Source organism: Aspergillus affinis, assembly GCF_023601865.1.
Source record: "Aspergillus affinis strain CMG 70 chromosome Unknown NODE_87_length_163274_cov_91_156480, whole genome shotgun sequence".
Lineage (NCBI taxonomy): Eukaryota > Fungi > Ascomycota > Eurotiomycetes > Eurotiales > Aspergillaceae > Aspergillus > Aspergillus affinis.
Window position 1 is genome coordinate 21,703 of NW_026515868.1, and position 27,747 is coordinate 49,449.

Below are 27,747 nucleotides of genomic sequence, written 5' to 3' on the forward strand. Positions count from 1 at the left end.
TTCCCCCAGGTGAGGCCTGGAGGAAGGACCCGTTCTGTCCCGCCTGTGGTGCCAAAAGACGAGAACCTGGAATACTTTTTTTTGACTTTTCGTTGTGCGGCGCTCCCGGCTGGGCCAATAAGTCAAGCGCTAATAAGCTCCCCCATGGCGAGCGTGTTTCTCTCGGTATCTCCAGAATATGCACCCCAAGCTCTCTTGGCGACGCCGGTGCTTGGCCGTCCTCGGTTCGGTTTAGGTTGTACGGGATAGAACCATGGTGGCAAGCATCAAACCATCGAGCAGAAGTTCCTATTGATAATGCCGAGGAAATACGGAGTAGTAGGCTCTGTTCTGAGCTGAATCCCAGGGATGGTGGACGTTCCACCCCACGCCCCTGTCCCCCGCATGCTGTGTGGCCCGTGGTGCGTGTGCTCAATATCTCTGGGTCGTGTGGGAAAGGGACTACTCGGAGTTGAAAAGAGACAGGCTTTTCGGCTGTCGATTAGTTTGCTATTGCTGCTGCTGCTGCTGCATGCATGACCTGCACATATTTAACTGAGGGTTACATCCCTCTGGAATTTTCCTGATCTGAACTGTGTGCCTCTTCCTCCTTCTCCCTCCCCCTCTCTCCTCTCCCCTACTTCTCTCTTCCTCTTTCTCGCCTTCTTCCCTGTCCTCCTTGCCTTTCCTCTTCTATTACGCCTACATTTACCATACCCATAAGAGAGAAGTCAGGCATTCACCGGCACCATGGCAGGTGGTCCCAAGAAGCCCCTCAACGTTTTTCGCATGAAAAACTTGGGGGATCCTAAAGAGGTGTACAACTGGCGGCTATGGTTTGCCGTCGTCTCCTTCGGTCTCATGGGCGCCGCTCGCGGTGTGGATGAGGGATTGATTTCGGGTGCTTTCAACTCCAAGGATTTCCAGCGGACCATCCACTTCGATTCATACAGCAAGGTTGACCAGACCAACATCAAGGCCAACGTGTCGGCTATGGTCCAGATTGGCTCTGTTGGCGGTGCTCTTTTGTATATTTCCCTTCGTCCACTCTTTCCATCTGATCACTTGGCCCCAGTACTAATTTTCTATGCTCGTTTGATGTAGTGCTTTCTTGGTCTGCGATCGGATCGGCCGTATCTGGGCTACTCGTCAGCTCTGCGTTTTGTGGATTCTGGGCATGGCTATCTTCATGGGAGCCAACGGCAACCTGGGCATGATCTATGCTGGTCGCTTTGTTGCCGGCCTTGGAGTTGGACAAACGGTCGTCGTTGGACCTGTGTATCTTGCTGAGATCGTGAGTATCCCCCGTCTGTACTGGCAACGCCGTACTGACCATGACAGGCACCGGCTTCTATCCGAGGTCTTTGCACCTGTATCTTCACGGGTTTCGTCTACCTGGGTATAGTCCTTGCCTACTTCACCAACTATGGCTGTCAGATCAATCTGGGAGACAACACGCACAATCGATGGGTTCGTCTACCCCCCTCCCCCCTCATTCCTCCTTGCGTCCCAAATCCCTCCACCAGTCAGTGCTAATATGACCAATAGTTGGTACCCACCAGTCTACACATCATCTTCGCCGGCCTTATCTTCTGCCTGTCTTTCCTCCAGTACGAGTCTCCTCGCTTCTTGGTGAAGAAGAACAACTATGAAAAGGCGCTGGAGAACTTGGCGCGCATCCGTCATCTTCCTCCCGACCACGAATACGTGGTGGAAGAGATCACCGCCATCCGTAACTCCCACGAGATCGAGATGGAGGCCACTCGCGGAGCCGGTCCCATGGGCGTCATCAAGGAGGCGTTCTTGGAGCCCAAGAACCTCTTCCGCCTGTACATCGCGTGCGGAGCTCAGCTCCTGTCGCAGTGGTCCGGCGCCGGGTCCATCACCCTGTATGCGCCCGATCTCTTCAAGATCCTGGGCATTGAGGGCGAGAACGAGTCGCTGCTGGTGACCGGTGTCTTTGGTATTGTCAAGCTGGTGTCGGCTGTCGTGTGCGCCTTGTTCCTGGTCGACGTGATCGGTCGCAAGCGCGCTCTGCTGCTGGGAATCACGCTGCAAGCCATCGCGATGATCTACATTGCCGGCTTCCTCACCAGCTCACCGGAGATGGGCGTTGACAAGAGCTTCGTGCTTCCCGAGAAGGACAAGCCCGCCAGTCGCGGCGCCATCGCCATGATGTACATCTCGGGTGTGGGATGGGCGCTGGGCTGGAACTCGATGCAGTATCTGCTGACGGCCGAGCTGTTCCCGCTGCGGATCCGCGCCCTGGCCACCTCGCTGGCCATGACGCTGCACTTTGTCAACCAGTACGGCAACTCGCGCGCGGTGCCCAACATGCTGCTGGGCCAAGACGCCGGCGGCCTTAGCCCGTACGGCACCTTCTGGTTCTTCGCAGCCGTGACGATCTTCGGCGGTCTCTGGGTTTACGTGACGGTGCCCGAGACGGCGGGACGCAGCCTAGAGAGCATGGACCGGCTGTTCGAGCTGCCGTGGTACAAGATCGGACTTTACGGCAACCGCGACGCCGCCCAGCGCGACCTCATCGTGTTGGACAAGGCGGAGATGGCTGGTGGAACGCGCGACGAGCACGTCGAGCGCACCGAGCGCATCGATCACTCGCGCGTGTAGTTTCTCTCATGAATGATGATCTCGATATCCGATGGGTTGGTAGCGTTTGGTTGTGTTTCCCTGGCGGATCCATTAGTGTGATGAAATGAATGACACCTATTGTTATTTCTAACTATGTGCTGTTTATTTTGGTTATCGTAGAGATTCCTCGGTCGGTCGCGCCCGACGACCGCCGATCGCCGGATTCTCCTGTTCCACAGGCTACAGCGCTGGACCAGTCGCTTTGGTGGTCCAGCTTGAGGCTTTGCCAATGCGACCGGTGGAGATCACGATGGAGTCATGTGAGATCATGACCATTATATAAGAATCGATCTGCTCAAAGCAGTAAGATGCGGCATGATCACCGGGTCTGGTGCAGAGACGTACTCCAACTAGTTCAATCAGCACTGCAGGTCCTTCTTATCGGTCTTGGCGTCCTTCACTGCGGGGAATTTCTGTCCTTCTCCAACTCGCCGTTTGCTGTCTCCTTCGTATATCACCGCTCCTCTCTCTCTCTCTCTCTCTCTCTCTCTCTTCTGATCTCCCCTCTCGTCCTCTTTATTTTTTATCGTTTGCTCTCTGACCTGTCCATTTTGCATCTCGCCCCAATTGCTTATATACAATGACGACCAGATACCGCGTTGAGTGTAAGTTCCCCTTGCTGTTTACCTACTTCCTGGCTGTGGATCCAGATTGCTCACCGAAATGTGCTCAGATGCGCTGAAGGTGGGATTCATTCCAGAGACACGCCCCGACCGATAATTAACCCGCTGCGCCATCGCAGTCCCATCGCCGCGACCAACTGATCGAATGGATCAAAGGTCTCCTCGCCGTTCCCTTCGTCCTGCACTCCCAGCCCACCGTTATCTACCAGGAAGATAGCGAGAATCTGGTCGCCGTCGCCGCCGATACCCATCAGCGCTATGCCGAGATCTTTCGCGACGTGGAGAGTTTGATTCGTGATCACAGTATGTCCCTGCCGTCCTGCCGCAAGACTGACTACGAGGGCGACAACTGAGACTGACACCTATCTGTGCAGTCGACCACGAAGCCAAAGACCTCCCCGGCAAATCCAAACTGAAACTCCTCGTCCCCTCCGTCGGCTCCTTCTTCACGCCCCTACACCTCGAAGATGCATTCAAATACCAGGACCGCCTGCGCGCCATCAGCCGCCGCCGCTTCGTCGCCCCTTCCTTCAACGATATCCGCCTGATCCTGAACTCCGCACAACTCCTCGGCCTCGTCCGCAGCTCGCACGTTGATCTCGTTACCTTCGACGGAGACGTTACCCTCTACGACGACGGCGCCTGCCTCACCTCCGACAACCCCTCCATCCCGCGCCTCCTCCGCCTCCTCCGCCAGGGCCGCAAAGTCGGCATCGTCACTGCAGCCGGATACACCGAGGCGGAGAAATACTACGCACGCCTGAAGGGTCTACTGGATGCCGTTCACGACGAGGCAGGCGATCTCTCCCCCGACCAACGCGCCGGTCTAGTCGTCATGGGCGGCGAGAGCAATTTCCTCTTCCGCTATGACGCTAGCTCGCCGCATCGCCTGTCCTACGTGCCCCGCGACCAGTGGCTTCTACCTGAGATGACCACCTGGCAGGACTCGGATATCACGGCGCTCCTGGACCTGGCGGAGTCATCGCTCCGCGCGTGCGTCAACAATCTAGGACTCCCGGTGACGGTGCTGAGGAAGGATCGCGCGGTCGGCGTGAGTCCGGTGAACGGAACGAGGGTCAATCGTGAGCAGTTGGAGGAGACGGTTCTGGTGGTGCAGAATACGATTGAGCGGTCGGCGGTGGGTGGACGGTTGCCGTTTTGTGCTTTTAATGGTGAGACATTTCCTTTCGCTTTCGTGTGTCATCTCCCTCTTTGTCTTGTTACTGATGCACATTGAATTCAATAGGTGGAAATGACGTCTTTGTCGACATCGGTGATAAATCCTGGGGTGTGCGGGCGTGTCAGCAGTACTTCGGCGGCATCGAACGAACCCGCACGTTGCATGTCGGGGACCAGTTCTTGTCTGCGGGCGCGAATGATTTCAAGGTAGGACTCGCCATGTTCTTTTCTTCCATTCTTCTCTGTGGTAGAGTATAGTTGATTGACGTGCATACAGGCCCGTTTGGCCTCCACAACGGCTTGGATCGCTGGTCCCGCCGAGACCGTTCAGCTCTTGGACGAGTTGGGTCTGGTGGAGGAGACTAATTAGTCCGGTCTATGGTACTTGATACCTAGAATTTTGGGCTGGGTCTGTTCTACTATCCTAAGTCCCAGCCTTGCTCTATGTTTATGTCCATGTTCATGTCAATTGGATCGAATGGGATATCAAGCTGTGGGATGTGGATTTGGGGTTTTATCTATCTACTGACATTTTATGGCATCTTGTTGCGGTGGCATCTCTCCTAATATGTTCTTTTCTTTGTTCGTATGTGTTTCAGACTGGGCAAGTCAGTTGGTTTGAGACTTGGGTATAATTTTTTATTAGCATGCTACGTTATTCTGGTCTATTTGGGATTGCAATCAATTTCTGCTTTTGATATCTGTGTAGAGTAATCGAGCTACTTCTACCTGTGGGGTATGAGGATGAGACGCTTCTTGTTCACTTTATTTATACCGCCTAATGCAAGTAGCTAAGAGCGTTAGATATGAGGGTATAATGACGCTCACCTTCCTTCCTTCATCCTCCTTCATCCTCCTTCATCCTCCTTCATCCTCACCCTATATTCACGATCAACCAAACCATCAAACTTACACGCTTTTACTCATCCATGTGATGATCGAAAGAACCACTGTACCTATAGGGTGAATCTCCGATCTTAATTTTGATTCCTTGTTAATCAATGCGGTGCTTTCTGGCTTCGCCTCGCTTGGCACCGAAGCCAAGCTCTTGGTATTGCAGCGGAGCATATTTAGTGACAGGATTTCCCATCACCTGCACTTTATCGGTCTTCTCGATAGAATTCTCCACAGGTTCCATTACATATTGTTCGCTACCTTCATCGCCTGGGCACCTCTCGCGGGTTAATCAACAAACCCAACCCATCAAGTCTGGATATCTGCAAAGCGCGTGGGTTGCATAATCTGGCCTCAACATCCGGTGGTTCAAAACAATGCTGGATTTTGTTGATATGGCTGATATGTCACAAAAGTTCCTTTACTCTGCTGGGTGATCGTGCATGATTGACATTTCATCAGCGCGTTTTGCGGTGCTCGGGCATATGCGACGTTTCTAAAATTCACAAAGCAAGTCAGTCATCTGATACTCAAGCCACATAACGAACGACCAAACAAAACAAAACAAAACAACCTACCGTAATCAACATGCACAAAAGCCCTCCCAAAGCCTTCAACCGTCTCAAGCTTATCCTGCAGCTCCTGCGAGACATCATGGACCTCTCTCAGGCTCCGCTCAGGCGCCATGACGATATCCACCTCAACAAACAACTCCTCACCCCAGTGATACGCATTCACCGTATCCACCTTCAAAATCAAATCCGAATGCCTCAGTGTCAAGAACACGATCTCCTGCACCAAGGCGGGCTCAGCTCCAAGTCCACAAAGCTCCATAAACTCCGAATAAACCGTGCGAATCCAGGTGGCGATAATAACAAAAGCGATAAGTAACGCACCAGCCGGATCCACCCACCAGCCTAACTTAGCCCCAGCGGCAGAGGTGAATATCGCGAACCCGTACTCGAAGCAGTCGTTTCGGTTGTCTTCCCGCAGCATTTCCAATTGACTACTGTGTCGACGGAAGATGAAGCAATAGACGGCCAGGAAGAGCTTGATTCCGAATCCACACGCAGCGGCGATGATAGCCGCGACGTGAAATGTTCCCAGCTCGTGGTCCGGGCTCGCGAGAGCGCGGATCGACTCGACAGCCAAGACCAGCGACACAGCCATCAAGGCAAAGGCAAAGCAGATATTCCTGGCATTACAGAGTCGTCCAGCGCCCGCCGGCCAGCGGGTCGAATCGCTAAGCTTCCTCGATTTCCTATGCAAATAATCAAGACCGATGTTACTGACTGCCTCGCAGCAACTTTCCGCCATGGTCACGAAGAGAGATAAGGAGCGAGTCGTTGCCGCTGCGTAGATCTGCAGCACGGCGACAAGGATCGTGCCATAGATAGAAAGGTATATGGCGGCTTTGACGTGAGCAGCTGATGAGTCGACTCGATCGTCTAATATCCTTGTTGAAGTCGGGTCCTCGGCCACTTGAATGAGACGATTTATATGCAAGTTCTGTGTCTCGTGATAGGCGTGTGCTCGACGCGTTCGTCGATGAAGCCGTTTACTTAATCCTCTTGTGTCTGGTGGGTTGACGACGGATTTCCGAAGCCGCTCTAGTTCGATGTCCTCTTCCATAGTTAGAGCTTCCTTCTATCCCCTCCAGATAAATCACACAGGTATAAAATTTAAAATTTAAAAAAACAACTTGAGACTTCAATCTTGAATGTCAGGTAAATCCATGTTCAAAAAGATTGGAAATCAGCACCTTTTTATTCGCGAAGTGCAGTGTATCTTTGCTACGAAGAAAATAAGGACCTTTTCTCCTTTACTGACTCCGGGGATTTCGGCCTCCGCGATTAGTGATTAGTCAAGCCAGGGGTCTCCATTGAAATAAAAGGACGCAGCAATTTAGTATGGAGTATCGGAGTATCGGAATATAAGTCATTCCCCACTGAAGTCTTTTTACGGTGTACGATCCATATCACGATGCGCTAGGCAGGGGTGCTTGTTCTTCAGGCGAAGTATATGCCTTAGCGTCTTTCCGTCCCAGCCGAAAACTAAACAAAGCGCATGTCCGATGGTCGACTGAATATACCAGACGGTGCTCGAACCAGGGAAGATACTACCACTCAATAAGAGAGGAGATCAGTGCGAACCGGCCGCTTCTGGATATGAATGGTCCATCTACCAATTCCTTCTTCATCTTTATTCCAGCCCTCGCCCTCGCCCCCAAACCAAAACCCTAATACATAGACAGCAGACACCTTTCTTCCCCCCCTCTAAAAAAACCAAAGAAAGATATCAAAAAGGAAACACTATAATGAAACCCCCACAATCCCCTAAACCTCTCCCACATCCCACCGGGCCCCAACCCTTTCATGGCTATGCCCACCCGAGTAATGTAATCACCACAAAAGACCAACTCGAGCGACGCGATGCCTGCCGGTGTGACCGAATGCCCAGTTCTCGAGGTCTGTGAGCCCAGCGGGACTTGGTCGCTCTACAATTGTTATTTTGCCACGAAAGAAGCCGTCATCTGTTTGTTTGGTTTTCGTAGTTCGGATGTTTGTTTGATGTGGAGCTGGTTATACTTATGTCTTATACTTGTGTCCTGGTTGTGATGCTGGTGGGTGCGGATGTGGAGGGTTCTCAAGGCGGACTTATTGGTGTGGGTGGGAGGCGTGAGGGGGAGTTTCTAAATATTTGTTTATGGGATGCTAACTAGTGAGGGTATATACCTTTATAGCAATATTGGGAGAGCTAACGGGTGAAGGGAGGAGATCTGATAAGTTAAGCAGAACCCGATAACTAGTTGAGAGATAGGGACCTGAGATCCTGAAATCCTACCTATACATAGTGAATTCTACCATACCATTGATTTGATCAAGTTGAAGGAAAGAATATAATAAATTCAGAAGTAGAAGAGGATCTTTCTTTTCATGTCTTCATATCTTCATGTATGTCTTAATCTGAACATCAAATCAAACGGAATGTAGGAAACGCCAAATACACCATATCTCAACGAGATCTCATTTTAAACCGACTCGTAACACCCCCAGTTAGTCTGCCGACCCTCGCGCCAGCCCGACCGACCAGACAGAATGTTGACGGTATCTTGCAGCTGGAGCCAGAACTCGGCCTTCGGGCGACGGCGCGTCCAGTCGGTCTCCTTGGCCTCGAGACCGTTCTCTCCGCCCATGGGCGAGAAGAGGACCTGCGAGCCCTTGATGCCGATGACGGAGGCGGAGAGCTCGTCGGCCGCGATCTCGTCGGGGGTCTTGCCGGCGTAGCCTTCCAGGTGCAGCATACAACGGATGGCCATACGCAGGGCACGGATACGGTCCATGGGCGAAGGCTTGCCACCCTGCTGGAAGTGACCAGGAACGGCGGCACGGGATTCGAACCGGCCCTTGGCCTCCTCCTTGATCATGTCGGCGACGAACTGCGTGGTGTAGGTACTGGAAGCGGTCTCGTTGCGCAGGATGATCTTGCCGGCTCGGTTGGCGCCCTTGTCGTGGGCGAAGTTGTCGCGCAGGAAGTCAATGTCGCGGGACAGCATCTTGATGTCAATGCCCTCTTCGGGGATGTAGACGGCGGAAGCGCCCACGGCGAGACCAGCCGTCGTGGCGATGTAGCCAGACTTGCCGCCCTGGGTTTCGATGACAAACACACGGCGACGAGAGGAAGAGGCGGATTGGCGGATGGCGTCGCAGAAATCGATCAGCGTGTTCAGGCAGGTGTCGCTACCCAGCGAGTACTCGGTTCCGGGCACGTTGTTGGAGATGGTGGCGGGCAACACCGTCATGGGGATCTTGAACTCGGGGTACTTCTGACGAGCCTGGCGCAGCTGGCTGACAGCGGTGAAGGCCTCGAAACCACCGATGACGAACAGGGCGTCGAACTTGTGCTCCTTGAAGCACTTAGCCGTGGTCTCGAAGTCCTCGCCCGGCAGGCTTCGGTTTGTTCCAATGTCGGAGCCTCCCTCGTTGACCCAGGGGTCCGTCTCCTGCCACCTGACCTCGCGCACGGAGCTGATCTTGTCGTCGTGGTGGCGACACAATCCGGGGAAACCGTTGTGAATGGCAAGGGGTGTGTGTCCGCGAGTGAGACAGTATCCCACGGCGGCCCGCGTGGCGGGGTTCATACCACCAGCGGGGGCACCGACGTGGATGATGGCAATGCGCATACGCTGGATCCGTTAGCACCTATTTCAACTCATGGGAGGATACAAACAAACCTTGTTCTCGGGAAGCGTCATCTTGGGGTGGTCAGGGGTGGCAGTGTTGCGATAGGCAAAGTGGTACTCCTTGAATTCCGCGTCACGAAGGGCCATCGCCTGATCGAACTCCTGGTTCTCAATATGCGAGGTGACCTTCTTCGTTTCGGAAACTGCGTCCATCAACGGGGTGCGCAGGATCTTGTTTTCGCGAATGGTGATAACGGGAGACGGGGTAGTGGGCTCCATGTCGAGAACGGCCCGAACGGCCTCCACACCCTGCAGCGTTGACAACCAGCGGTCGTAGGCACAGGCCGCTCCTCCACGCTGCGTGTGACCGAGCACAGTCACTCGGGTATCCAGGTTAAGACGCTTGGTAAGGATATCCTTGACAGTAGAGCTGGAGATTTTGTTGAGTTTACGGTCGTGGGCACCTTCAGCCACGATGACGATGGTCCGGCGGTTTCCTCGCTCGGTACGGTTCTAGCAAAGTCCTCGTCAGTATCAAGTTTGCACCCACGAAATCTAGCAGCATACCTTGGTAATAATCGAGCACATGTCATCCTCCCAGCCGTCGCGGGGCGGCGTCTCCGGCACGAAGAGCCAGTCGGCGCCGGTACTGATGGCAGCCATCAAGGCCAGCCAACCGCAGTGGCGACCCATGACCTCGATAACGAAGCCACGCTGGTGGGAAAACGCAGTGTCGAAAACGTCGTCGACAGCATCACAGATGCGAGTGAGCGAGGAGTAGCAGCCGATGGTGGCGTCGGTGCCGGACATGTCGTTATCAATGGAGCCCACCAGACCAACGATGTTCAACCGCTGATACGGCGCGATCTGCTCCTTGGTCAATTGACCGGTCTTGACCAGCTCCTCTAGCAGACTGGGCCATTCCGAACGGAAGACATCGGCACCGGTCAAACTACCATCACCACCACAGACCACCAGGGCGTCAATGCCCCGTAGGACGAGGTTCTTGGCACCCTGCAAACGACCGGCACGCTCGCGGAAGGCCAGGCAGCGAGCGGAACCGATCAGAGTGCCGCCGCGCGAGAGCCAGCCACGGACATCTTCCCAGTGGAGCTGGCGGATCATGTCGCCGCCCTCCACGAGGCCCTCGTAACCTTCGTAGACGGCGTAGGCCTCGCAGTTGGAGTGGATGGCCATGCGGACGACGGCACGCACGGCACCGTTCATACCGGGAGCATCACCACCGGAGGTCAGGACACCGATGCGGCGGCGTTTAGGGGGTTCGACGGGGGCGTGCGTGGTAGCCATCCTGAAGGACTACCGATCAACGGTAGAGAATGGGTGACGGGGGACGAGAGGAGAGAGTGGGATGGCGGGGAAATTGGAAATAAAAGACTGGAGACTGATCAGTTAATAAACGGTCCCGTCCGATCAGTCGGTGAGGTTGAGGAGGGGAAGTGAGTAGTGAAAGACTAGAGAGTTGGGATAGTAGGCAGCGAGTAGTGGGGTTCCGGTGAGAGAAAGCGGGAGGAGTGGGCAGTACGTCACTGACCGCAGCTATACCTACCTCTAGAGATGGAAGAAGGAGGGAGGAAATGGGAGGTGCCGCACAATTGAGTGGACGAAGCAGTCAGATATAGGGAAGTATAGACCAGCCTCTGCCAGGATCTTCTCCGGCAACAAAAACCAGATAAAGACGACGAAATGAAGTCAGCGACGCCTCAGGCCTGATGTCACGGGTCTGCCAGGTCGGGTTTAGGGCGGGCAGCTAGGGCAGGGCTAGGACCTGCACGTGCTCGAGCTCTGGCGGGGTTGATGATGTCATCGGTCAGCCCTCCTCCGGTCATGATCTCAGTTGCTGTCACTACTAACATGGGCCCTCGCTAGCATACTGACCCTCCGGGAGGAACCCGGAGAAACCGGTTCGAGGTGGTCTCGACTCGTCCGTGGATTACTCCTCACTGTTTCTCGCGATAGACGGTGCTACGGATATCTATGCTTCGGAGATCTATGCTCCGAACCCCTGCACTGGCAGATCCACCGACGAACTGTTAGTTCTATCGTGTCAGGTTCTAGCAGTTGGCACCAACTCTTGGACGAACAGGATGCACGAACTCCATTAGCCTTGAGACGGATAGTCGAAAGTCAATCGATTGGTTCATTGATAGCCATGTGAAACTTAATGGAAGTATAAGTTCCCTAACTTGCCCGTTGTGAGAAGGGATATTTAACCAGGAATGATAGCGTATCAAGTATATCGCTCTGGATAGGATTAACCACAAAGGATCAATTAGAATTGAGCCAGCCATCGGTGCATACTGCATCCTATTCCTGAATGGTCTGCACAGGAATAAGACTGCTGATTCCTCCGTTCTTCCTGATTTATGTAGACTGACGACGCTAACCCCAAGAGGTAACTAACCCGCGCATTTCCGCTGACATATGAGTCAGCAATCACGTGCCTTCAACTCCAACGGTCGCGGCCGTCAACATTGCGCTCCCTTTCATTCTTCTCCGCATCCCCATTGAGAGTCACAATGGCCGAATCGTTCAATCTCCCCCTTCGTCCGCTGGTCGAGAAGCGCGATCGCCCCGATTCTCTTCCCGTCGAGATCGCCCAGATCAACACCCAATGGGGTTCCTTCCGTGATGTCAGCGAGAGCGCCCTGCGCGAGAAGATCGAAGCCGAGAAGAACAAAGACTGGTCCGACGAAGATGACAGCGACAAGACGGCGACCGATCTGGATACCGCCGAGCGGGTGGATCAGCTGTATAAGCGACGCGCGGATATCACTCAGTTCGCCTTGTAGGATCACCGCGGTGGTATATTGTTCGTCACGACGTACTGATGCCGGGATACAGGCAAGCTCACATGGAAACGATGTTCGCTCTCGACTTTGTCTCCCTCCTCCTCTCGAAACATACGCCTCGCCAGTCCGAAACGTCCATGTCCGCCTACCTGAAACAAGTTGCGCCGCTGGGCTCGCTGAACGGTGAAATCGTGGAACCTCCGCCCAAACCCGACTCGGTTCTGAGGGATACAAAGACGGTGTCGCGTGGGTGGCGGATGCAGAATTTCAACTCTGCGGCGAACAAATTGCTCGATTGCGCTTCGCGGCTCGATTCTGAAGTCACCTCGGAGACGAAGTACTGGAATGAAGTCCTGGCGGTGAAAGCGAAGGGGTGGAAGGTGTGCCGATTGCCTCGGGAGCGGCAGGCTCTGGGTGTGCAGTATGGGTTTATGGAATGTGAGTGCTGGTGAGTCCGCTTTTTCTTCTGCTCTGACGTTCTGTACAGCTACGCCGATATTCCGCGATCGCGCCCTGGCAGCTCTACGCCGTTTGGACGACGGAAGCTTGATCCTGGACAAAGGCCTGGTGCCGACCAAGGCGAAAGCGGTGCGGGTACGCGTGAGAACCCATGGGCAATTGACCGGATGCTCGACGCTGCCCAAGCCAGCATCAAACGCCGAGACAATTGAGGGCCGAATTCTCCAGGCGCGAGACACGCTCTACGAGGAGGAATTGTTCCACGAGTTGTTCCGCGAGGCTCGAATCTTGGGTGGCCAGGGAGTCACCACACGACGCAACCTGATTCAGATCCCCATCTCTGAGGACCAGAAGGTTTTACTGGACCTCGTTGATACCGACCAGGACCCATCCTCTGACGAGGAGCAAGTTTCATCGACTGAGCATAACGTGCTTGCCGATGCGCTGGGCCATTCCACTAGGGTCCTTCTCTCGTATTCTCACCGACAAAACCTACGCCGCAGGACGCAGCTCCCGCCACCGCTGACCCCCAAGCGCCGACACACGCCAGAATACAGCCTCCTGCGCCCGATCATGGCCTACCTTCAGCACAACTCCCATGTCCGATGGCTGGAATCCCATATGAATGACGTACATCACATTCTGAAGTCCGCTGGCCTCGGCACTGAATTCACGGCGACACCCTTCTCATCCGTCGGCCGTCTGTCTCCGGATGTCTCTATCCCTAAGGTCGAATCTTTGATCCGCACGTTCCTGATGCCATTCGAATCAACATTCACCGGGAAGCTGGTTACCGCGCAGAGTACATTCAAAGTGCGCATTCGCACCAATGTGGTCTCGCCGCCCCTCGGCACCCACTACGAGATCTCGGTCAACATGCCACAGTTCCCCGAAGTCCAGCCTCCAAACCGTATCAACATCCGGGACGAGGCCGCGCGCGTGCTGACCCATTTCACCATGCTTGACCTTCTCTCCGCTATTTCGCAGAACTCATCCACCTCTGATGCACAGCCGGCCGCCAATTCGTCGGAGCGTCTGGTCTGGGAGGTGGAAAATCCGCACCACGGCGAGCTGTTGGCCCGGTTGGAGACGGGAAAAGGTCGGAAGATGAAAGTCAGCCTGTCTCGGAAGGAGCTGAAAGCCGACACATACTCCATCCACAACAATCAGGGATTTGCACGCGTTGGGGGTAATACCCCAACATTACGGTCGCAGATCTGGAGCGCTGAACCCGCGTCTCCTGAGCGGTCCAGCTTGATGGAGTTTGTTGCGGAAGCGTCGAAGCTTTAGCTGCTCTTTGCGTTTCCAGTACGTCTGTCTATTAGTTAAGATACCCTTAGCATTTCGTAATCAACTACCTATTTCGTTCATCTATAATCATATGGTCATACCGTTATCTTTATGGGATCACATCATATACTGCACCTCCGGACGTTGAACAAACTCCCCGAAATAACCACTTCACCAAGGAACCTCCTTCCCATCATACTGATTCACACCCGGATTCTCCTCCCACCCAGGAACCTTGATATTCAAGAATTTCCCATTCATCGCCCTCGTCGTAGAATCGATGATCTGCATCGTCGCCTCGGCCCCGGTTGCGGGTGGTAAATCAGCCCAGTCCGCGCCTCCCAATTCAGTTCGCAGCCACTGTTCCCGTTAGCCTATGGCCCCGTAACAAACACCACCAGTTCCCGAGTCTATCCATAGAAAGGGAACCAGAGAAAACAGAGGTGAGGGGACAGAAGAACTCACCCCCGGACTAATCGCCAACACTGTAAACCCCTCCTCGTCGAGCTCCTGGGCATACTGCACCGTTAACATGTTCAGTGCCGCTTTGGTCACCTTGTACGCGGGTGTCGGGCTCATTTTGTATTTGTGTGATAGGGCGATTGAGCCGACGGTTGTGGAGCTGGTTGGGTTGTTTAGTTTAGAGGACCAGGACAGAGAAGAAGTAGATGGATGTGTATGAGAGACGTACATATTCGCAATGATCTTCTTCTCGCCTTTTCTGAGTAGTGGCAGGAACGCGGACGTCACCATGTGCGCGCTCGTTACGTTCGTGTTGAACGTCTCGTTGAGGTTGTCCCTATGGCACGATGTCAGCCCCAGTCTCTTCCCTCAACATACACAACGAAGCCAAACATTCCCTCTCCCGTAAAAGCTCAAGATGTGGAAAAGACATACATATTTTCAATCCCGCCCCTCGTCGAAGGCATATCCCCCGCATTATTAATCAACACATCGATGCCCTTCCCTCCTTTCTCCTGATCCTGTCCCTGTATCTGTAGCTGTCTCTCCACTTCCCCCAACGCATCCTTCACGCTAGTCTGATTCGCAGCATCGAGCTTAACGAACGCCACGCGACCTGTCTCGCGATCGATCAGCTCCTGTAATTGTGTGCTGATCGTCTGTCGCGAGGTCGCGAAGATGGTTTCCACTTCGGAAGCTGGGCGCGAGGCGAGGTGGTTGACGATGTTGAAGCCAAGACCTCGGGAGGAGCCGGTGACGAGGTATGTGGCCATTTTGGAGAGGGAAGGGGAGGGTTTGATGAAGGGAGGGGGCATTTTTTGTTTATTTGTAGGCTGGGTTTGAGGGATTTATCGTTTATACCTTAGTACAGGGTTGTATGAAGGGCGGAGTTAGCGGGGTTAATTAGGTGCCGATGGTTTAGGGCGAGAGGGGTAATCGTAGGTAGTTAATCTCCGGTGATAGATTGGGAACGCACGTTGGATGAGAGTAGGTGAGATTTAAGCAGGTATATACGAGAAAGGCGGTATCGATGGGGATGAAGTTGTTTGATTGAAGATGGTGGTTGAGTTAAGGTGAGGTGAGTTGACTGACAGAACTGTTTATGGTATGATGTCATACACTGATGAGCGGAATTCTAACACATCCTGACTGCAGGGCATTATTATCACCATACCGTATTATGATAGAGGAAATGTCTTTCACGCCCATCAACCCAACTAATAAATAGGTTCAACATAAAGAGATAGATCTACAACATATCTGTCTTACCTGGATAAGACTCGTTCTACCCTATTCCACATCGAAAGGGAAAGAGAGGACACACGCAGAAGGTATTCTCTCAATATCCACGTTAATAGTTGCCACAGGCAGCTCTGGTGTTCGCCTACATTAGGCGGACACTTACCTGCCAAGGCCAACCACCTCGAGACTCTATCATGAAAAGACATACGGAAGTCATCAGCTCGAACACGGTCACCATCTGGAGTGCACAGCTGCCCCCGGTGATAGACATCATGATACAAGCCGAGTGAGAACATGCGCCAATCATCCCAGAGCACGATGCCGAGGCGCCGAAATGGTCGAAGTTGTCGCATACTTAGGTAAGATGTGAATCCTCGTTGTAATGAAACCTGCAAAGTGTATAAGTCCTCCCCAATCATACATGCTCCACCTGAGCGATCATAGCGTGTTCTTGGCGTTCTGAACCAGAAACGTTCAACCTCGGATTTATCGTCTGGAGCGGGAGATGGGCTCCAGATTGGGGAGTTACTGTAGTGACTAGAGCTGTGGGGCAGTGTCATCGACGCAAAAAATGGAATTGGATGTTTGTCACTCCCCCTGTCGTATTCCAGGGCATATTTTACCCTAGACTTGGAGGTCGAGTCGCCAAATGATGGAGATAGCCCAAGGTCTGCGAGAACAGCAGTTACCGCCCAGACTTGCTCTCTCAGGGCCTCGCTGGGCCTATAAATCTTTCCTTGTCTATTAAAAAACCTTTTCAACCATTTCCAGCGGTCTATTGCAGTGTTGCGGAGAAGAGAGTAGAACTGTAAATGCCATAGAGCCTTATGTACGCGGTACTCTTCAATCCAAATAACCGGCTCTGCTGCACGTTGAGATGCCACGGCACCAAGAGAATTTGCTACCACGGAGGCAAAGTCTCGTTGCATGACATGGAGACAAGTACATGCTAGGCGCTGGATATTTGCTGCGATATGGATTAACTGGAGTATCTCAGAGACGGTGGTCTGGTCGGGTAGTGTATCGGGTAGTGGATCGAGATTATCAACACATCCGCTAAGAAATGGACCGGGATAATCAAGACAACCCCTAGGCATAGGGGGGCATAAGCAATGATAGCTCTCGAAGTCTGCGCAATGATTGGAAGGTCTTTTGAGAAGTACAACATCCCGGAGTAGGATCTGGATTTCTGGCATTGAAGTGATGGAGTTTGAGTGTATGAGGTCCAAGGTGATTCTGCGAGGCTGATTCTGGAAGACCAAGCTCACCCATGGTGACACAGAGAGAAGGCTTTCCATTCCCACAAAGTCGTTAGTGTAGGAAAGAATCTGCTGCATAATCTCGCAAGGAAACTTCCTGAATGGATCCATGATGGGCAACGGACGGAAGACAGGGCTAGATAGATATTTTGTAGATCTATCCCTCTATGTGGATCCAACCACAAAGTTCGCAACTCAACTAGCAGTATTTATATGCAACGTGTGTGCGCATATTCTCTGGAGGTGGATTGGGGGATCCCTATATAGACCCCTGCGGGTCCTACCTACCGGGGGCCTCCGCAAAGGCAATATAAAGCACTGGATATCCCCGCGATACCATCAAATCGGAATAAAAAAGGCCAAGTTATAAATCAAATCACAAATGCCATAAGATGAAAAAATAAAGATCTATTTTTTTCCACAAAATAATAATGCAAAGTCATTGCGGCGCGGAATTGCTAAATCAAAACAAAAAAGAGCAAGGAACATCAAGGCATAAAAACTTAACCATTTCACTTCAATCAAAAGCTATGTCGAGTTATTTGGATGAGTCCCAATCTATCCCATATCGTACGAAACTGCACCGGCAATTGAAAATACCCAGTAATGTGTCCCTCCAACAACGACGTCAATAAATGACTGTGTTCCCCAAACTTTATTTCCGATCTTCCCAAAGTCACTACCATCAACAGTAACGTCTGATACGGCCACCTACTGCTGGGATCTATCAATCATGACTACAAAGGAATTTTCCTCAATCTGTGGTGAGCAACGGTACTTAGTCAAATGGAAAGCAGTGTATGAATCGAATCCGACCCCAAGTAGCATTACCTTGGCCTCAACTTCTTTAAGCCGAGCCAGTGGGCTTTGTTCTCCAGGCTGACAATCCAGTGCATGGTTCGCCGTGATCTTTTCGGCCAGAGGCCCTACAGCAGCAAATGAAGTTTGCGGATGGTCACTGCGGACAGCGCCTGGCCATGTCCGAAGAAGCTCTGGGATTACGCCCATGCGGTATGTCGGACTTATTCGTGGATCAGATGCGGGCATCTCTTCCCGGAACATCTCCCACCATTCTTCCGGCAATGGAGGATCTTTCCATCCGGATGGATCTGAATTACCTCCTGTATGCGTTGGGACGACCAGGGTTCCCTCGCTACCGAGGACATCGAGTAGAGCTGTAATTACGGTGACAAATCCGCCATTCACCAAGCCGATGCTACTCAACGAGGAGTGTAATATTTTTGAAATAACTGACAAGATTGCTCTTGTTACAGGCAATATGAGAACTAGAAAATATTGTGTTGTTTTGTTCTGGCATCTTTCTTGGACGAATAGAGGGAGAGTTGGTCAATGGTGGATGGAATGCTGGATGGAATGGCGTTTTCCAAGGTGGTGGAAGGCGGACGATAATGGAAGAGAGATACCACTAATATTCAGATTGACAATATAGGAAGCAAAGAAAAGAGATAAAATGGGAGTCAGTTTAAGCTAAGATCTTTTGGACGTCACGGGACGTTGAAGCTTTCCAAAAAGGGTTCCCGACGCTTAGCTAGTGAAAAGGTAGAGCCATTTTTGTTTCTATGCCATAAAATTTTCTCTGAGGTTAACTCTTGTCTCTGTCAACTGGATGCCGGTAGTTTGTATAAACTTTTGAATTTAAGCATTTCGTCTTCTAGCTAATCCCAGCTGCTTAATGTTTCATGGCAAATGTGACGGCCTATAAATGAGTTCATGTACTCAAGACAAGTCTATTTCTGACTTATAGTTCAGCAAATTTTCTATAGCAATGTGAGAGAGCTATCTAATAACAAAAAGTCCAAAGCCTTAATATATTACATACCTTTATACCTTGTCGTACATATAGGTGGGCTTGTGTCCAGCCACCAACCGTTTGATAATGCCCCGAGTGTCCCGACACGTTAACACTATACCCCATTCCAGACCAGTGTGTTCTGCGGGGAACCAAGCCCCGTCACCTAGCGGTACAATAACTCCGGCGAATTTCGCCGTCTGTATCACTTCCCCGCCTGTACTATATCAACCGAGCGTAACCCTCGCCTCCAACATGTTCTCAGAAGTCTAGACGCCCTACAAGCCCTCATTCTTGAGTAACACACTTGTTCATCTCCAGAAACGCACAACCAGATCTCAGAATAGAGATACCATGTCCAGCGACTGCTGCAAATCCGGCTTCAAATGGGAGGGCACCCCAACAGGCACTGAGGCCACGTTCGCTGGCACCAAGACATACGTCACCGGAGAATCTAAGTCCATCGCTATTCTCTACATTCATGATATCTTCGGCTGGACGTTCCCAAACGCAAGGGTCCTGGCGGATTATTATGCCGAGAAGGCAAATGCGACGGTCTATGTCCCTGATTTGTAAGTAGACCATCGCTTAGACCTGCCGGTGTAACTGCATTTTAGTGAATACTAAATTTCGAATCCAGTTTCGACGGCGAAATTGTCTCTCCCGAAATGCTCGATGATCCCACAAAGCAGGCTTCGTTCAGCATCCCCGACTTCATATCCCGCCATTCCAAAGAGCTCAGATACCCAGCGATCCTGAATTTCGCGACAGAGCTCCGAAACCAGTACGATAAAGTCGGAACTATTGGGTTCTGCTACGGCGGATGGGCTGTGTTTCGTCTCGGCGCGAAAGACCAAGGACTGGTGGATTGTATATCTACCGCACATCCGTCGCTGTTGGAGGACAGTGAGATTGAATCCTTAGTGGTTCCGACGCAGATTCTCTCTCCTGAGCATGATTTCGCGTTCACGGATGAGTTGAAGGAGCAGTGTAATCAGGTGATTCCGCGGAATAATGTACCCTATGAGTATGTTTATTTCCCGGGCTTAGTGCATGGGTTTGCGACGAGGGGGGATCGGAATGATGATGTGCAGAGGGAGGGATTGGAGAGGGCTGCTAGGTCTGCTGTGAATTGGTTCAGGGAGTGGTTGCATTGATTGATGTTGGGGTTTAGGTAGCGTATCATTCTAGGTAGTTGGTTATTGCGGCAAGAGATGATATTCTCCTAGTATTTATGATCCTTCAAACTGATTTCCCAGCGAATCACTGCGTATGCATCCTCATCACTCCCTCAACAGGAGCTAACCAGGGCCTTCGATCCCGTTCCCAAACCTCAATCGTGGGACGCAAGTCCGCGCGCTCCACGATAGTCCCGCTCGTCACGGCTATCCATTGCCCTTTCTCTCCTGTTTCGTTGGACACGAAAAGGCTTGATCCGCAGATTCCACAGAACGATCGATGCAGAGCCTCGCCTGATTGACTGCTGTTGTCGTGGTATGTTCGTAGGGATTCTTCGCCTTGGGTGATTTGGACTTGCTGTAGAGGTATATATTAGTTTGAGTTTCTTTATATAGATAAAGGGAGCTTGGATGGGAGGAAAAGGGAATCGTACATCTTTCTTGAAAATGCAGTTTGCCATGAATGCTGAACCGCTGCTCTTTTGGCAGCTGTCGCAGTGGCAGATGAACATTTGATTTGGGTCGTCGGTGAGTTTGTATTGGATGGTTTTGCAGAGACAGGAGCCTGATCTTGTGGATGACATTTTGTACCTGGAGCACAATCAAGTGCTATGTAATGACAAAAGAAGAACAATGAATGATGACCAGAAAGAGAAGTATAGACCAAAATATCTTTAACGATATTCAAGAAATCCTGAATCACTCAATATATACCGGCTCAGACTGCAACCCAGCCTGCAAATAAGGCAGTCGAGTCAGACTTCTGTCTCATCCTGAGATGCGTCAGAAATGAAGGGAAGATTCTCGAAGGGATTGGTATGTTCCACCATCTGCAGGTCATCTTCAACCGCTGACCCATGTAACCATTTGCAGCCATAATCATCAGGCAGAAATGCTAGTTAACCCCCTTGGCAAATGAGTTGAAATGGGATGACTCATCATGACTGTCCGTGCCGATTTCTTGGCGGCGCTAGTCCTATATTGGCAGGCTTGTCGCATGCGGTCTTGCTGCCTCAGGTTGACATTCAGATGTACAATTGTACTGAGTAGACTTCTTATCGGACAAGCTCGCATAATCTTGGCCAATCCCTGAAAATAAGCATGGTTTTGATTATTCTAGAGACATTGTAGTCCAGCGTGGGAAAATGCATGAGAAAAAGAAGTGTCAAATCGGAGTCCCATGACGTCAGTCTATATCATCTGAAGCACCAGGCCCTCAAGGCAAATCCATGATCAAAAACGCAAAAATCTATTCTATATACAGAAAGAAGTCATAATTCACACTGTACCTCATCAGATACTCCCAATCCATGAGAGCAACCTTCAAAGACCAAGATTTATTTCTTCTCAAACGCCTTCTCCACCTTCCCCTCGTCCGCAATATGGCTATACGTCCGATCATATCGATGCTCCATTTCCTCGTTATGTTTCCTCACGTCTTCCGGGAGATCCTCGTGCCTCTTGCCCTCCATATCCGCTAGATTGGACTGTCTGCCGTCGCGGAGAGTCGGGTGGGCTTTGTTCGAGGGAATCGGGTGGTTGGGAGTGCTTCCAAGGTCGCATCCCTCTTGCAGATCGTGTTCGTTGGCTTGAGAGAATTTCTGCGACGTATCGTGGACGGAGGCTCGTTGGTTGAAGGAATTGATTGCATTGCGACGGAGAGGGAAGGAGGACATTGGCGCGCGTAGGCGCGATGGAAGGCGTAGGAAGGAGGCCATAGTATTGATTGCGGGTGGAGATGCGTGGAGGGGAAGGGTGAGGGTGGATGAGGATGCGATTGATCTGGATTCTGGAGTCGCGGAGTATAGGGCTGTTAAGAATAAGATAATCTAGGGGAAGATTAGGGATGATGATATTGCTGCCAGGGGCGATCTATAAAATCCGGTTTCTAGATCGACCGTATTTCTGTGCGTGACGATTATGACGTATCGCGATGTCATACCTGGGAGTCGGGTTCGGAAATTGTCTACCGAGGTTGATCACACTGAATACTATATCTTGGGGGCCACTCAAGTACTCATACACTTGAAGTCAAAACCAGTGTCCCCCCCGAGGATTTTTGCTTGTCTCCAAGATCCTATGCCAAGAGTTGCGCTTAAACTCTTTTGTAAATGTTCCGAGAACTCCATTTTAGGCTGTGTATGCGAAGATTTAGTTTAAGATATTCGCATGCTAGAACTCCAGAGAATTTCCAAATCCATGGGCAGTTAAGAAAGGAGGATTGAATGTTCTTTCTAGTGCCCTGAACACTGGCGCGAGAATATTGAATCTTTAGTCTAGTTGAATCTTTAGTCTAGTCGTTAATCGATTACCAGCTAGTTTTTAAACACTTAGTAAATACTTACGTCCTTTACTAATTGCTCCACTTCTTCCTGTGAGCAGTTTTGAACTGGAATCACGTAGGTATACCCATTCAGATCTGTTCTTGGATACTCTGGCAGGTCATTTGTATATTCAATGAAAAGCGTCTGGAGTGGATGAGTTTTCGCATCTGTTAACTGAGTTACTGAAGTTGGCTGGTACTAAGTGTGACGGTCTACAAAGGAGCTTAGTAAAAGGCAAGTTTGTTTATGACTCGTATTCAAGGAATTTTCCCATAGGGAGGAAAAGGCTATCTAGGAGAGAGAATCCAGGGACTCTATATACTGCCTGGAGCTTGCCTCAGGCAGGAATGCCTGCAGGATCCCTAGGAATGTTCCTGGATGCCTGCCGCAGAGGATCCCTTGATCCTCCGGAACGTTCTCCCGTACAGGAAAGCCCCCTGGCTTCAGGAGGTAACACAGAGGACTATAGGGTAAATGATAATATTTCTGATAATCTGTCTGCAATTGGGACTATTCTAGGCCCAAGAAACAAACTTAAGATCTTTATGGGACCAGAATGGGAGAAACATTGGGCACCACGCTACAAGAGGTAGATAGAGAAGTATATACGGCCTTATCAACAGCGCTATATTGAGAAACACTCAGATGTAGTACTCTCAGAGACTCAGGGCGATATCTCTGATATTGATATATTAATCAGGCCCCCTTCACTGATACAGTCATCCAATGATACTCCAAATGAGTTTACACGTTATCTTGGGAGTAGGAGGTCTCTTCTGATAGCCTGATCTTACTCATACTAATATATAATCAATAGGTACAGTTTAATCAACATCTCTTGTATTCTGGAAGGCACATAAAGTTGAATATCCAGTCCTTGCAAGTGTTGCTCGAGATATTCTTATAATACCAGCTAGTGGTTCTAGGGTAGAGCGGTTTTTAATTTTACTCGTAATATCTGTTACTATTGCCGGGGCTCACTACGGTTACGTACAATCCAAGGTTTGATAATGTTCATGTGTACCAGCAAATTCGATATTGAATCTGATCAACTTGCGCTAGTTGATAAGTATATTTTTACCCAAGAAAGGCATTTAAAGAAAGAGCAGACTGATAATGAGCAAAAAGGAGATATACATAGACTTATTAGTACTAATGAAAAGGACAGTGATATTTCAATCACAATACTTACTACTTCAAGATCAAGCGTTCGTGCACTTGGTAAACGAAAAGCTATTCCGGATGATCAGGAAGAGATCCCTCTACCAGATAATAGCTACCTACATGAGAAAAATGGGATACAGAGACGTTCAGGGCGACCTGTGAAGAGACCAAAAGATGGTATAGATCTTGTATATATATAAATGAGAGAAATGAAGGTAAATTATAGTTGATACAATCATACTTATTATCTAATTTCTGTTCCAATTCTGAATCATTACACTGTGACCGCCAAAGAGACATGCGCAGATATTGGACGCAAATATGTTATCACCCAAGTCCAGCTCACCACTTGGTACCCCATCCTTGGGCAGAGCTGCCGTCACATTGAACGCTCTGTTAGAAACAGCATATGTGTTTTGCCGCCACGAGACGATAGTTCCTGGACCCCCATCACAATCCCATTCTTAGTCCTTCCAGCAATAATAACAACCGCAACACCGGCTCCTGTCCCCACGAACCTGGCAAATGGTACTGTAAAGCGTTGTTCACAATACTATCTCGTGGAGCCCGGGGATTATTGCAACAAAGTCATTCACAAATATAGCATTTCGCTGGATGATTTCTTGTTTCTCAATAAGGGTGTAAACAAAAACTGCACTAACTTTTTTGCCAACGAGTCATACTGTATCTCGTTTCTTAGTTCTATCGATAACTATCCCGATGCACCCGGATATATTGACCCGAGTGCCAGCTACTCAGATATTTCTTACTCCAGTTACCCAACTGCAACATATACACTTCCTATTGATGCCAATATAACAAAGGTTTTGCCCATTTCCCCGGGTGATCGGAAGGATTGTTATATCTACGTAGCTGGCCCAAACCTCCAGATCGACGTTTCCGGTACCTTCTACGCGTTTTCTTGCGAAGCCGTCGCTAAAGCATCCAAAAAGACCATAAAGGAGTTAGAGCAATGGTAGCATCTTATAACCTGCCGAATATCCGGTTTTTCTAACTATCGCACATGCAGGAATCCCTCTATTAGCGCCAACGGGACGTGCACATTCAGTCCCAGCTACCGATACTGTATGGATCCGAACAGACCTACAGATGATCCAGTTACAAAAAAGCCTTCTGCGCCTTCCTCTAGCACATCGACGACATCTCATACTACTATATCTTCCGTGAGCACCACGACTACGGCGACCACGACCGCGCCCACGACCGGAGGCCCTCCTGGCCTAAGCCAATCCGGTATACCCGATAACTGCAACAAATGGCACCTAGTTACAAGTACGTGCGATTGAATATTGTAGTCTTTGAGTAAAGCTAACGATCTCAAAGGCTCCGAAGAGAATTGTGCTACCGTTGCCGCAAAATACGACATAAGCCTGGAGCAGTTTTATGATTTGTATGTCACTTCCTTAAAAACGTGAACGAGGCGTCTAACAGAAGTATAGGAATCCCGCTGTTTCACATGACTGTGTAGACGGGTTCTGGAAGGATGAAGCATATTGTGTCGGTGTAGCCAAGTGAATTATCAAGGGTAGTGCATGTTAGATGAGATCGAGAAAGACATCAGATGCCTGAGGACCCAGCAGGAGCCCCAGGCCATGAGAAAAGGGTCAGGTGATAACAAAAAGGAAACTCATAATAGGCTCTAACCCTTCTGTATAGTACCAGACCAAGAATTGGAATATAGATGTCTTCAACCGCTCTACATTCCCATCATGTTTTACACCATGAAAGTGGGTTGCCAAGACTCCCTGCAGATCCCCTTACTGACTCTTCGTTACTCCATCATTCTTTCCCAACATGCCAGATCTCACAGATTTACCTGCTGAACTCTTCAGCGAAATTCTTTTTCTTGCCTTTGGCGTCGCTCCACGATATACAGAGGGCTATAACGATAAAGGAGCTTTTGATATCAAATCTTTAAGCCGCCTCCTTCTCATTAATCGGAAACATTACCTGACATTCCTTCCGCTAGTCTACTCCCAGTGAACCTACAATGGGGCCCGACACAATTACAGCGGACTCTGGAAATTTTTTCGTACTGCAGTCAAAAATCCCGATCTAGTATCTACTGTAAAGGTACTCAATATCGGTAAATGGGGCCTTTGCGCGCCATTTTACCTTGATAGGAACCGCGAGCTACAGGATCAGGATAAAGGGCTACAATTTACAGTCGCTGACGAGGAGACCGTAAAAACTGCGTTTCAGTGTTCAGGATTACCAGGAGATCTTGCCTACCAGATTTCTGATGCTATCTTTGCGGACCGAAGTGAATATCGTGATCGGCGGCCTCTAATGGCGCTTCTTCTGACCTGTCTCCCTTGCGTGTAGAAGGTATATGCGTACATACCTGCGTCGGATCTATTCCTAGGAGCTGTTTTGCAGGCAGTAATAGGTCGGCAACGGGCCGGCTCGGGTAAACAGTTAACCTGGCTGCCCAGCCTAGAGGAATTTTACGTCCTCTGTGAAGTCACTAGGTATTTTGAGGAAAGCTCTAAGTTACCGAATGACGATATCTTCGATCTATCACTGAATTTAGGGGATATATGGCCTATCCTCTATCTGAAAGGTCTACATACAGTTCGTCTGTATAACTTCGATCCGGACGGGTTCAGCCAGCTGTTCCACCACAAAATGTATAGCGGTAAGTCTGAGTGCCGTATCGAGTACCTTCATATTGCCACGAAAAGAATGTCTATCTGCAGAGCAGAAGATATAACAGCGCTACTTACTTTACCGGTAGCATTAAGAAGTATTTCTTTTTCTTGGAATAACGACAAGGTCAAGACTAAGGAAAAGATCAACGGCAAGAGGCGCAATGTCTGGCAGATATCCAACAATCAATTCTGGGCTGCTATCCTAAAATATAAAGGGACATTAGAATATCTAGATATCTTTCATGACTTTCCACCAGAACTAGAATCACGCAAACGTCGACAAACGGATTACTTTGGCCCCCTCACCGAATTTGCGAAATTACGCTATCTTTCTATTAAGGCGAAGATGCTAATCGGCGGCTGTGTCAAGGGCTCAGTGGCTTCATTTCGACTGAAGGAAACACTACCAGCCACAATTGAAACCTTGGTTTTAGCTACGGAAGATACCGTAGAGAACATTCATGACCTTTTACTCCAGGTAAAGGAGATGGTATCGCAATTCCCTCATCTGACAACCCTTGAGTTCACGGAAACCTGGGCCATAAGTGGCTGTACTACCTTTACCCAAGGAGCAACTCCGGCTATATACCAGCCGCTCAAAGAAGCGTGCTATCATAACGGTGTCCGATTCAGTACTGAAGGAATCTACAAGCTCACAGTCCAATTACAAAACTGCCCTTTCCCTTTGGGTATGCGGTACCTGAGTCGATAGAAGGAAACATACAATATGCGAATAGATGCCGGTTTCCAGTACGAAGAAATGTGCGAAAGAGCTACCCGCAAAGCTGCAGGACTCCGGGAAACGCCATCGCCATTACCTGAACTACGGAGTTGGGGCTTTCGAACAATTGAGACACACGTCCTCCCATTCCAGGATCACGGCGGAAATACAGCCTTCATGACCTTTGAGAGTGAGAAAGACATTCTATTTCCCCCTCTGTTCAATCTTAATATCTATTTTACTCATTCCGAGGGCCCATTGGCTCAAACCGATGACATGAAAGAGGATCTCCGAGCAATGCACGCGCGGATTAGGGCTAACGGTTTCGATGACGACTACTATCGACTCGATATCTACTTTCTGCCAAACGCCAGTAGTAAGGATTGTATTGCGCATTATGAAGCCGAGAAAGCGACTCGCGAAGATTCCATGGGCCTGCGTCTTGAGGCAGAGATCAGACTCGACACAAATTTCCTACTACCGACTATCCCGCGACTGCCGGGCATGGTCAAGGTATACCATCCCTTAAAATGTGTTTACTACAGCGGAGTGTTTTCGTTCATCCCGATCGCAGCTGGAGAAACGGCGCGCAGCGCATGCGCTATATCAGATATGGAACGGGCTTTGAGCTTGGGCAGGGCTTTGATAAGGAATGGTATAATATTATCCGTAGTACGAATATAGGCTTGGGCGAGCAGTTCTGGGGGTTTGCTCGTCAGGAGCGGGATAAGACTCTTGCTATTTACCAGAGTGTTACGGAGAAGGGGTGAACGACTTGGTGAGATTCTTCTCTGTCTGTTCTTGTGTTCGATATTCTGTGTATACATCCCCCTCTAGCAATATCCAGCA

At 50.4% G+C, this 27,747-nt stretch overlaps 9 protein-coding genes across 9 annotated transcripts; 5 read left to right on the forward strand and 4 right to left on the reverse strand.

Moving 5' to 3' along the window:
* Positions 1–729: 729 nt before the first annotated feature.
* KD926_010798 (putative MFS quinate transporter) lies at positions 730–2,607 on the forward strand (the record flags this gene model as incomplete). The annotated part of the gene is made up of 4 exons (XM_053103200.1): positions 730–1,007; positions 1,084–1,273; positions 1,321–1,449; positions 1,528–2,607. The coding sequence occupies 4 exons, from the start codon at positions 730–732 to the stop codon at positions 2,605–2,607; spliced, it is 1,677 nt and encodes a 558-aa protein (XP_052953362.1).
* A 601-nt stretch (positions 2,608–3,208) lies between these two features.
* On the forward strand, positions 3,209–4,800 carry isn1 (IMP 5'-nucleotidase ISN1; the record flags this gene model as incomplete). The annotated part of the gene is made up of 6 exons (XM_053103201.1): positions 3,209–3,233; positions 3,302–3,312; positions 3,371–3,554; positions 3,626–4,423; positions 4,498–4,637; positions 4,708–4,800. The coding sequence occupies 6 exons, from the start codon at positions 3,209–3,211 to the stop codon at positions 4,798–4,800; spliced, it is 1,251 nt and encodes a 416-aa protein (XP_052953363.1).
* A 624-nt stretch (positions 4,801–5,424) lies between these two features.
* Positions 5,425–6,956, reverse strand: KD926_010800 (cation diffusion facilitator family transporter; the record flags this gene model as incomplete). Its single annotated transcript, XM_053103202.1, has 2 exons — positions 5,425–5,594; positions 5,903–6,956. The coding sequence occupies 2 exons, from the start codon at positions 6,954–6,956 to the stop codon at positions 5,425–5,427; spliced, it is 1,224 nt and encodes a 407-aa protein (XP_052953364.1).
* Positions 6,957–8,355: 1,399 nt separating this feature from the next.
* KD926_010801 (ATP-dependent 6-phosphofructokinase) lies at positions 8,356–10,815 on the reverse strand (the record flags this gene model as incomplete). Its single annotated transcript, XM_053103203.1, has 3 exons — positions 8,356–9,510; positions 9,559–10,020; positions 10,075–10,815. The coding sequence occupies 3 exons, from the start codon at positions 10,813–10,815 to the stop codon at positions 8,356–8,358; spliced, it is 2,358 nt and encodes a 785-aa protein (XP_052953365.1).
* Positions 10,816–12,044: 1,229 nt separating this feature from the next.
* Positions 12,045–14,066, forward strand: KD926_010802 (mediator of RNA polymerase II transcription subunit 17; the record flags this gene model as incomplete). Its single annotated transcript, XM_053103204.1, has 3 exons — positions 12,045–12,304; positions 12,370–12,755; positions 12,805–14,066. The coding sequence occupies 3 exons, from the start codon at positions 12,045–12,047 to the stop codon at positions 14,064–14,066; spliced, it is 1,908 nt and encodes a 635-aa protein (XP_052953366.1).
* A 171-nt stretch (positions 14,067–14,237) lies between these two features.
* KD926_010803 (putative short chain oxidoreductase) lies at positions 14,238–15,343 on the reverse strand (the record flags this gene model as incomplete). The annotated part of the gene is made up of 4 exons (XM_053103205.1): positions 14,238–14,426; positions 14,532–14,688; positions 14,758–14,865; positions 14,964–15,343. 4 exons carry the CDS (start codon positions 15,341–15,343, stop codon positions 14,238–14,240), a joined length of 834 nt encoding a protein of 277 aa, XP_052953367.1.
* Positions 15,344–19,193: 3,850 nt separating this feature from the next.
* KD926_010804 (dienelactone hydrolase family protein) lies at positions 19,194–19,996 on the forward strand (the record flags this gene model as incomplete). The annotated part of the gene is made up of 2 exons (XM_053103206.1): positions 19,194–19,411; positions 19,480–19,996. 2 exons carry the CDS (start codon positions 19,194–19,196, stop codon positions 19,994–19,996), a joined length of 735 nt encoding a protein of 244 aa, XP_052953368.1.
* Positions 19,997–21,354: 1,358 nt separating this feature from the next.
* Positions 21,355–21,735, reverse strand: KD926_010805 (uncharacterized protein; the record flags this gene model as incomplete). Its single annotated transcript, XM_053103207.1, has 1 exon — positions 21,355–21,735. The coding sequence occupies one exon, from the start codon at positions 21,733–21,735 to the stop codon at positions 21,355–21,357; it is 381 nt and encodes a 126-aa protein (XP_052953369.1).
* A 2,858-nt stretch (positions 21,736–24,593) lies between these two features.
* KD926_010806 (LysM peptidoglycan-binding domain-containing protein) lies at positions 24,594–27,668 on the forward strand (the record flags this gene model as incomplete). Its single annotated transcript, XM_053103208.1, has 6 exons — positions 24,594–24,798; positions 24,850–24,916; positions 24,966–25,023; positions 25,852–26,866; positions 26,915–27,411; positions 27,492–27,668. The coding sequence occupies 6 exons, from the start codon at positions 24,594–24,596 to the stop codon at positions 27,666–27,668; spliced, it is 2,019 nt and encodes a 672-aa protein (XP_052953370.1).
* Positions 27,669–27,747: the final 79 nt, after the last annotated feature.